Raw genomic sequence first — 10,420 nt, forward strand, 5'->3', positions numbered from 1 at the left:
ATATAATTAGGAAGGAATTCTAAGAATAGAAAGATATCTGTGTTACAAATATTCTCCCATTCCTATGAAAAAAGGGTTACTAATGCTTATATATAAATGTTAAAAATAAAAGAGAGTAATACTGTAACTCTGAATCATTCTAGCAATAACTTAACATTTTATCCATATATGTATGACTTAATTTCTTAAGGCCCATTTATCTCACTAAAAGCTTGTTTTGCAAATAAAGTTTTATTTTTCATATTTAAAAAAAAAAAGAAAATTCAAAGGCCACCTCGAGAAAACAAAGGAAATTGAAATGTGCAAAGACTTAGAGTGAGACAATCAAAAAGGAAGAACACGCTCAGCCTATCTTAAGCTGAAAGAACTCAAGAAAAAAAATCAAGCCTCAAGTTGCAATATTGAAAGATTCTATGGGCGAAATATTGAATAAGGCAGGAAGCATTAAGTGAAGATGTCAAGAATACACAGGGTCACTGTACTCAAAATAACGAGTCCACATTCCACCGTTTCAGGCGGTGGCATCTGAGCAGGAACCAATGGCACTGAAGGAAGAAGTTCAAGCTACATTGAAAGCATTAGTCTGAAGCAAGCAAACAGAAACTTCACTGCATCAAGTCCGTGCTGACTCATAGCGACCTCCTGTGAGTTTCTGAGATTGTAAACGCTTATGGGAGTAGAAAGCCCAGTCTTTCTCCTAAGGAGCTGCTGGTGATTTTGAACTGCTGACCATGTAAATCACAGCCCAACATGTAACCACTATACTACCAGGGCTAGGAGCTGATTGGAATACCAACTGAAATGTTTCAACAATCTGATGAAGCACTGGAAGCCCTCACTTGTCTATGTCAGGAGATTTGGAAGGCAGCTTCTTGGCCCCGCTGACTGAAAAAGATCCGTATTTGTGCCCAGTCCCTAAAAATGTGACCAAACAGAAAGTTCTAATTATAGAACAATATCATTAATATCACATGCAAGCAAAATTTTGCTGAAGATCATCCAACAATGGCTGGAGCAATACATTGACAGGGAGCTGCCAGAGGTTCCTGCTGGATTCAGAAGAGGCCTTCAGAGGGATTGTGGCTGAAAGCAGAGAAAACCAGAAAGATGTTACTTATGTTTCATTGGTTTTGCAAAGCATTCTGCTGTGTGGATCGTAACAAACTATTGATAAACCTTAAAATGAATAGGAGGTCCAGAACACTTATTTGTGCTCAGGTGAAACGTATACATGGATCTTGAGGCAGGTGTGAAATCAGACCAAGGGAATACTGCATGGTTTAAAATCAAGAAAGGTTTTGTCAGGGTTGTCTCTCCTACTATACTTATTCATTCTGTACGTGGAACAAATCATCAGAGAAGCTGGATTATATGAAGAAGAATCTAGCATTAAGATCGGATGAAAGCTTAGGAACAACCCGAGATCTGCAGATGACACAACCTTGCGTGCTGACGGTGTGGAGGACTTGAAGCACTTGCTGATGAAGATCGAGACTTGCAGCCTGTAGTATGGATTACAACGTAATGTAAACAAGATCAACTTCATCTTAACTGGACCACTAGGCAATGTCATGATAAACGGAGAGAAGATTAAAGTTGTTAGGGATTTTTTCTTGCTTAAATCCACAATCAATGCTTATGGAAGCAGCACTCAAGAGATCAAATTACTCACAGCATTGGGTAAGTGCTGCACAAGCCCTCTTCAACGTGTTGAACTGCAAGAATATTCCTTGGAGGACGACATGTGCCTGAGCTAAGCTCTGGTGTTTTCAATGGCCTCTTAGGGATGTGAAAGTTGGACATTGACTAAGGAAGATTGAAAAGTAATCACTTAATTTAAGTATGGTGCTAGTGAAAAATCTTGAAAGTACCTTGGACGGCCAAAAGAACAAACAGATGAGTCTGGAAGAAGTACAACCAGAACGCTTCTTAGAAGCATGGCTGGTGGGACTTTGTTTTACAGATTTGGGACATGGTATCGGGAGAGACCGGTTCCTGGAGAAGGACACCATGCTTGGTAAAGTAAAGGGGCAGGGAAAAAGAGGAAGGCCCTGGATAAGATGGATTAATTCAGGGGCTGCAACAATGGGCTTAAACACAGAAATGACTGTGGGGATGGTGCAGGCCGGGGTGGTGTTCTGTTCTTTTGTTCAAGGGTCACTATGAACTGAACCGATTTTCTGGCCCCTCACAACAACAGAGGATCTCCGTACTATCGAGATATCTGCTGTAAAATCCTGAAAAAGAACTTCTCATATCCTAAGGCTGTTTTTTCACTCCTAGATGGTGGCTGGAAAGAGGGGCTGTCACTTATTCACTGACTCTTTGTGGTGGGTAGACCAGACTGAAGTGGAATTTATGTGGCTTTGCTTGATCAAGAGTGCACTTTCTCCCTATGAAGAGATATCTTCAAAATTGGTTCTTAGCTCTGAGCTTGCTGAGAGATTAACTCTAAACTTGGGCTCAGGCATCACAGTAGGGGTTGATGACCCAGGAAAGATGATGATCAGAAAAGGATAAGGGACAGGAAGAAGGGTGGTGTGTTGGAATGTTGGGAAATTGAATTTTCTCTACAGAAGGCATTTATGATGTTTGGCCATAAATCCACCAAGACCAGGAAATTCCATGGTTAGGCCAAGCTTCTTCTTCGTGTTTTTTTTTTTCAAAGATAAAGACTGTTGAGGAATTAGTGAGAGATGATTTTCCCTTTCTGGAAATTGTCTGATTCTAAAAAACTAATGTTTTTGCATTAAGAGTTATTTTTTTCTTTTTAATTTATGGCCTGGAAAACAAATGTCCTTGTTTGGGGGGAGGGGGTGTCTGGAAAACTTGCAGATCTTTATTGAATAGGATGCCTGGCCATCTGCTCGGATTACCCAAAATGCTGGAGACCAAATAGTCTCTTTTGGGGGACTTCTCACAGGTGGTTGCCCATTGTGTGGTAGTGACTTTGATTCTCCTTTTCTATCCTTCTGACTCCTTTGAAGAGGCCCAAACCGCAGTTTGACTGCAGAATTCTTCAAGGGAGGGTTAGAGAGATGGCTCTGCAGCCTTCAGAAGTGTATAGACCTAAATGGAGGATATGTTAAGTCATAAGAGCTGCGCACTTTTTAGATCTTTGTTTAATAAAGTTTCTGTGATCTTGTAGCAATGCTTTTTTGTGTTACTCTCACATATGCACCAGGACATCCACCCCCATTCCCAATTTCAGTTTTTCACTAACCGCCCCACCCCCCCAACCTCTTCCCATGGATACTAAGCATCCCTTCCTACCCCTCCAGGAAGTGCTGGGTTCCACAAGGCCAGTGTTACTGCTGAGTGTCCAGGCACCTTTGGGAGGCAGAGCTGGAGGCAGAGGTTCACGAGCAAAGGTTGCTTTCCCAAAGTGATTTCTTTTCAAAGGTTTTTTAAGATGACACTTTCACATGGTGGTTGACAAGAATTGGATATAAAAGGAAGTAGAGTGTGACGTGAAGTCCATGACCACTTATAGGTAGTATTCTACTTGAAATGTTTTATTTCTCCTCAAATCATTGTCATAGCCTGGCAGTGCTTTGCTTTGAGCCAGCCAGTTGCTCCTTTCTGCTCTGGGATGTTCTGGGATGTTCTGATCTCATTTGATCTAGACCCATTGCTGCCACTGAGTGAATTCAGTCTTATAGCCACCCAATAGGACAGAGTAGAATGGCTTCTTAGGATTTCTAAGGCTATAAATCTTTACAGGAGCAAACCAAACCAAACTCAATGCTACTGAGTCAAACTCACTGCAACCCTCTAGGGGAGAGTCGAACCACTCCCTAGCGTTTACAAGGCTGTCCGGGTCCACGGGAGTAGAAAGCTCCATCTCCCACAGAGTGGCAGCTGGGTTTGGATCACTGACTTTGCAGTTAGCTGCTCAATGCTCACCCCACTGCTAGGTCCCATTGAGTCGGCTCTGACTCATAGGGACCCTGTGTATAACAGAACAACACAATTCCCGGTTCTGCTTCATCTTCAGAAGTCTTGCTACGTTTGAGTTCCTTGCTGCATCCACTGTGTCCCTTCATCTGGTGGGTCTTCCTTTGTTTTTCTCTGGCCCGCGACTTGTCCACGCATGGCATCCTTTTCCAGGGATCTGTCTCTCCTGTAAACATATCCAAAGTACATAAGACAAAGTCTCTCCATCCTTGCTTCCAAGGAGTATGCTGGCTCTACTATTTCCAAGGCAGATTTGTTTGTTCTTTTGGCAGCCCGATATTCGTCACCAGCACCATAATTAAGTTATTTGAGTCTTCTTAGGTCTTTCTTATTCAATGTCCAATTTTCACACACGTTGAAAATACCTTGACTTGGGTAAGGCAAACCTTAGTCCTCAACATACCATTATTGCTTTGCAAAGAGGTCTTGTGCAGATTTATCCAATGCAATGTCCCACGCTGTTTGCTGCTTGGTTGCTGCTTCCAAGAGCTTTGATTGTGGACCCAAGTAGATGGAATCCTCAACAACTTCAGTCTTTTCTCAGTTTATCACTGGGTTAACTATTGGTCCAGCTTTGCATTAAGTTGTCATCCATACTGAAGGCTGCAGTCCTTGATCTTCACCAAGTGCTTCAAGTCCTCCTCACTTTCAGCGACCAAGGTTGTGTCACCTGCGTATCGTCTTTCTCTGAAGATTAAGTTCTTTAATAAGCCTTCCTCTACTCCTAATGCCACATTATTCTTCATATTGTCCAGCTTCTCTGATTAATTGTTCAGCATGCAGATTGAATAAGTGTGGTAAGAAGATACTACCATGACACACACGTTTTTTTAAAATTTTAAACCACATAGTACTCCCTACTTACGTTTGCACAACTGTCTCTTGATCCATGTATAGGTTTCACATGGGCACAATTAAGTATTCTGGAATTCCTATTCTTTTCAAGGCTATCAATCGTTCGTTAAGATCCACACAGTGGAATGCCTTTGCAGTCAATAAAACACAAATAAACATCTTTCTAGTATTCTCTGCTTTCAGCATTAGAATCCCAATTTCAACTTAACATGTTTTTGTTTCTATTGAGTATAAGGTGGGAATTTACATGGAAAATTCATTTCCCATTTAGCAATTTCTACATAAATTATTCAGTGATATTGGTTTGCATTTTCCACAATATGCCTCTAATCTCATTCATTCCATTCTGATTGTACCATTAGCAGTACTCTAATTTCTCTACTGATTTTGTAATTTTTGACTCTTTGGTCTTCTAATGATGATTTTTCTTAAAGAAATTGATTGCCCATAAGCAATGTCCTTTATTTATGAACCAATCTGCTATTAAGCTACAAGGTGAGCTCAGGAGATAATTTCAGCTTAAGCTTGAAAGTGCATCTCAGGGCGATAGTCCTCCTATGTCAACCAGTCCAGTGAGCCTGGACTTCTTAACATTTTAAATTTTATTTCACACTGTATCCCATTTTATAAGGAGCCCTCTCTTGTGGCCCTGATCAGAGTGGTCAGAAGTTGTAGTTAGGCACCATCTCCTAGTCTCAGGGTGAGGCCAGGGCTTGTATCTACGATTTATTAGCCATGTAGACTACTTTCTTCTCTGTCTTTGGCTTCCTTCTCCTTCTTCTTTTTGTTCCTGATGAGTAGAGCCCAATAGCTTATCTTAGATGGACTCTCCCAAGCTTTGAGGATGTTAGACACTACTTACCACATTGGCATGTCGAACTTACTCTTTATGAACTATATGTTAGTTAGCCTAAGATTATGGTCCAAACCTTCAAATGTGAAAAGCAATCTCCTGAGGGGTTTGGCTATGTCTAAGAAGTATACATACCTGTGTCCTCTATGTGGTTTATTAGATTTGAGTGGATATGTATTTATGTACACACATTACTCTAGGTATGCCTATAGATAATTCTGTTTGTACAAGCATACACATTCATACTCATATACTGACATACCTGTGTAAAAATCTGTGTAACCAAATGCATATTTTTTGGTTGCTGGTAGTGGTGTTGAAAAATTAAGTTTGTTATATCCGTTACCCAAGAAATCCTTTTCACTTATGAACTTCTTAGGGACATCGTTTACCTTGGTCAAGCTATGTACTTTATTGACTTCAACGCTACCTTTTCATTACCAGAGGTAGCAAGTGTCTGCTGTCACACCAGCGCTGCTGCCTCTCCTCTCCTGTACTGACCCACTAGCCATCCTTGGTAACCACCCAGAAGTGTAGGTCCTTGCTTCTTATAAAACAGTGGACACGCATTTGCCCTTTTGTGAGTTGATTATTCCACTCAACATAGCGTCCCCAGTTGCTTCTTCATTTTAAGGATTCATTATTCTGTAGGGTTGTATAGTGTGCCATTGTGTGTGTATTGCACACTTTGCTTAGCCATTCACCTGTTGATGGACGCTTAGGTTGTTTCCATCTGTTTGCTATTGTGAATCGTGTTGCAATAAAATAGGTGTGTATGTGTAACTATTTGTGTCACCATTATATCTTCTGGGTAGTGGGATTGCTGGATCATAAAGTATTTCTAGTTTCAACTTGATTAGGAAGCACCATACTATTTTCCACAGTGGCTGTACCATTTTTCAATCCTAACATCCATAGATAAGGGTTTTCTGGTTTGTTTTTAAAATTTTGTGAGTACCAGTTGTTTTTTTAGGGGTGCGATAGTATCTCGTTTTAGATTTTATTTATGTCTCTTTAATTGCTAATAGATGGCAATGTCAGGTTAAGTGCTGGGTTGCTAACCACAAGGTTAGCGGTTCAAAGCCTGTGGGAGAAAGAGGAGGCTATCTGTTCCCATAGAGATTTTTGGCCTTGGAAACCTTATATGAAGTTCCCATGAGTCAGAATGGACTTGCTGGTAGTGGTCAAGGACTAATGTTAGGTCATAAGCAACTTTTCATATTTTTTTTGGCCATTTGGGTGGCCTTTTTGGTGAAATGTCTGCTTATGTCCTTTGCTCACTTTTCAATTGGATTGTTTGTCTTTTTGTTGTTGAGCTGTTGATTTAAAAAAATTAGATTTTGGAGATTACACCCTTATCAGGTTTGCTGTTTCAGATTATTTCCACCTGTAGGTTCTCTTTTATGTATCAAGTCTTTTGATGAACCCGTGTATTTGAATTTTAGGTCCCAGTTATTTAATTTGTCTTCTGCTGTTTGTACAGTTGTAGTTGTGTCTGATCAATTTTCTTTTCTATAATCTTTCATTTTTTGTTAGCTTTTACAATAAATAATGTTAGCATGACAATTTGTGTGTGATTCATAAATAAATCAATGTGCATGTATTGGGAATATATGCTTAGAACTTTTTTAATGGTAGAGTGCAAGATTTTTAAAAATAGAGATCAATGTTGTAGAAGATATCATTTCATCCTGCGAGACACGTTTTCTAGAAGGTACTCAAGACCTACCTAGGGAAGTTTATAGCATTAGCAATTGTGTTCATTTGTACGCCTTACAATATCTAGGAGTTTTTAGGCCTTGATCGCTTTTCTTGTCTCTTGCTCTTTGATGATCCGACCAGTGTGCAGCTGCCTTAGCTTGTTCTCGCCTCAATTTGCAAGCTACACTACCTGTGGGACACCTAACCCGTGGACTGTGTTGCTGTAGTTTGAGGTTCCTTCAAGACCTGCTTCACCATGCTACTGGAGTACACATTGCTTGAGCTGGGGGACTGTCAGACCATGTCATCTCCTGACTGTTGGTGACCTGCCTTGCTGTTTGCTGTCTGAATTGCTCTACAGAGGACTCAGCTGTCTGCTTCCTTGATTTGTACCCACCGGCCCTCAAGACTTGAAGGACTGCCAGTGTATTAGCTGTCTCATGAAAACAAGCTGCTTGGCAATGAGGCAATTTAAAACAAGTTTTCCCTTGGAAGAGAAAAGACCATAAAGGTCTGCATAGGTTATAAAATCCTGGCCAGCACAAGCGAATGGTCAGAAGTAAGCGAGGCATCTTATTCACTTTTGGAGAATCAGGAGAGCCACGGGGTTGTCGATGGTTGGTGGACACAACCTAGTGGAGTCTAGAAGGATCTGCTTACTTTGTTCTAGTCCTGGAACATGGATTATTTCTGACTTTGGCTGCCATCTTATTAACCCCGTTTAGCTGGAGAACCCTTAACTAACATTAAAAATCTCTGCAAAAACCACACCACCACACCACCACCCAAATACATTGATTTTATGTCTTCTGCTATATTGTGTACATTTGAAATAATTTTGATGGCACAAGAGGTAAGTAGAAAATTTCTCCTGGGACAACCCTTTGATCTAACAGGGTAAATAAGAAAACATTGTCAGCATTTCTGTGAGGAAAAGGCACAATTTATTTAGTCAAATTATTTTACAACATAGTCTTCATTGACAGTTGTCAGCTTAACACTTAATATAGTTTAAAAAGTCAATGATTACCTGAAAATTTATATATATTTGATGTCTAAAAATATATTGCATATATAGAGGAGGAAGATCCCTGTAGCCACAAGGTAAAGTTTGGTTGTTTTTCCAAGTTGCGATTATTGCAGTCTTGTTATTTACAAACATTTCCAAGTATTGTAGATTTACAGAGATTGCTTTTATTTCCTTGTGCAAGCTTATTAAATAACTGCACCAGTGCTTCGCTTTCTAGTAAATCGGAGACTCAAACATCCTGTTTTTCACAACAGTCACATTATGCTTTTAAAAACCAGCTATAAAAACGTACAAATGGCCCACATGTACAGATTGACAAAAGATGTACAAATTACACTTAAAAAAATAACAAAGAGTGATTTGATAGTAAAATTGTATTTGTGACCGAGGTCAACTCGTTTATTTATTCTTTTTAATTTTTATTTACTTATTTTTAATACTGTGAGATATAGCAAAATAACTCTGCATAATTTATACAGTAAGTTGCCTTCTGGTTAGTTGACCCTGGACTGACGGTCTGACAAACGCACAGCGCTTGTGAATCTGCTTGTGTTTAGAAATCCCTAAGCCTCGTCCAAGTGCTGGGATCCACTGTCATTATTTCATTTCTTAAAAAAAAAAATAACTATTTAATTCTCTTTCAGTAATGTCTGTATTTGCATTAAAATGTTGTAGCTTCCATCTTGACTATTTCTGGAGGGAATGGTCAGCCTAGTGCATCTTGCCCATTGAGAGGGGTTTTGCAATGCCTGTGACCTCTTGAATGCCCACATGCTCTTTCTTTTAAATTCCAGTTGAGTTCTCACTGGCCGTACAGCCAATGTTCCAGTTGCCCTTCGCTGAGTCAAGTCCTCCTAAAATAAGATCATAAGCTTCCTGTCCCCCTTGTCACTGAGACTCAACCCAGAACCTGACCGGGTAAGCCTATGATTCTTCCCCATACCGAACCCCACAAAGTCCACGATGAGACCTGTGTGTGAAGAAACTGCTTTGGTCATAAAAATATAAAGGTATTTTATAGTTTCTTTCCCAGAACTATATAAAACCATTCCAGTAATCCGAATGTTTAATTCACAAGATGACAGGAGGCTGAAAATCCAAACTGGAGTACTGGCCCATGGAATTATCCATTGCTTCATTGAAGATAGAAGAAGCAAAAGTTACCAACATTTAAAAAAAATTTTTTTAAAGGACAAATACAAAAGTTCTATCCAACAGATAGAACATCCAGTTTTGTTTTTCTCTTCGTAGCCACATAGGTCCTTTAGAGTCCAAAGTCTCCCAGGAATGCGAGGGATTGAACTTCGGCTAGAAGGCCACTGCTGAGTAAGCTTCTAGTAGTAGCTGCCTAAGTGTGAGGGGACATGGGTGTTGGGGTGGCGGGGAACATTGGGGTTGGGGTAGATTCCACCAGTGGGGGAGGTCCAGTATTGCGATGCCGCTCCAAAAAAGCTGGAGGAAGTGACGGGCATGGAGGAGGGGTGGGGGGGAACAAAGTTCACCTTCTGTTGGTGGGCGTGGTAGGAAGGCATGTAAGGGATATCAGAAGGGTACTTATACATCGACGATTCAGTCGGATGTGGCTGCAGGGCCTGGGCGATGCCGTGGAAGTCAAATTTGTAGGCATACCTTTTGCCATGCACTTTGGTCATAATGTTTTTGTCGTAGTAGTATCGCAGGGCCCGGCTGAGCTTGTCATAATTCATGTTGGGCTTGCTCTTCCGTTCTCCCCAGCGCCTGGCCACCTCGTCAGGGTCCGTCATTTTGAACTCCCCGTTGGTGCCCTCCCAGGTAATGCAGCTGGCGTTGGCACTATCAGAGAGCAGCTCGAGGAGGAATTGCCACAGCTGGATCTGCCCACTTCCTGCAGGCAGGGAGGCAAACACGACAGGACAGGATGGCTAAGCAAGGAGGTGTCAAGACCCGACTCCCTGAAGACAAGGCTCCGCACATCCTTTCTCAGGGTGCCCTTGTTAGAATCCACACGTTGGGCTGCTAACTGCAAGGTCAGCAGTTCTAACACC

General features: G+C 41.0%; 1 protein-coding gene across 1 annotated transcript in view; it reads right to left on the reverse strand.

The window, feature by feature from the left end:
* Nucleotides 1-8,287: 8,287 nt before the first annotated feature.
* FLI1 (Fli-1 proto-oncogene, ETS transcription factor) overlaps nt 8,288-10,420 on the reverse strand; it is a 144,546-nt gene continuing 142,413 nt past the window's right edge. Inside the window, exon 9 of the mRNA XM_004714173.2 lies at nt 8,288-10,260. Within this exon, the coding sequence (XP_004714230.1) occupies nt 9,731-10,260 (530 nt within the window). The 3' untranslated portion in view covers nt 8,288-9,730. The remainder of the gene's footprint in view (nt 10,261-10,420) is intronic.

This window comes from Echinops telfairi, unplaced genomic scaffold (genome assembly GCF_000313985.2).
Source record: "Echinops telfairi isolate 266 unplaced genomic scaffold, ASM31398v2 ScPeMD7_7465;HRSCAF=8503, whole genome shotgun sequence".
NCBI classification, from domain to species: domain Eukaryota; kingdom Metazoa; phylum Chordata; class Mammalia; order Afrosoricida; family Tenrecidae; genus Echinops; species Echinops telfairi.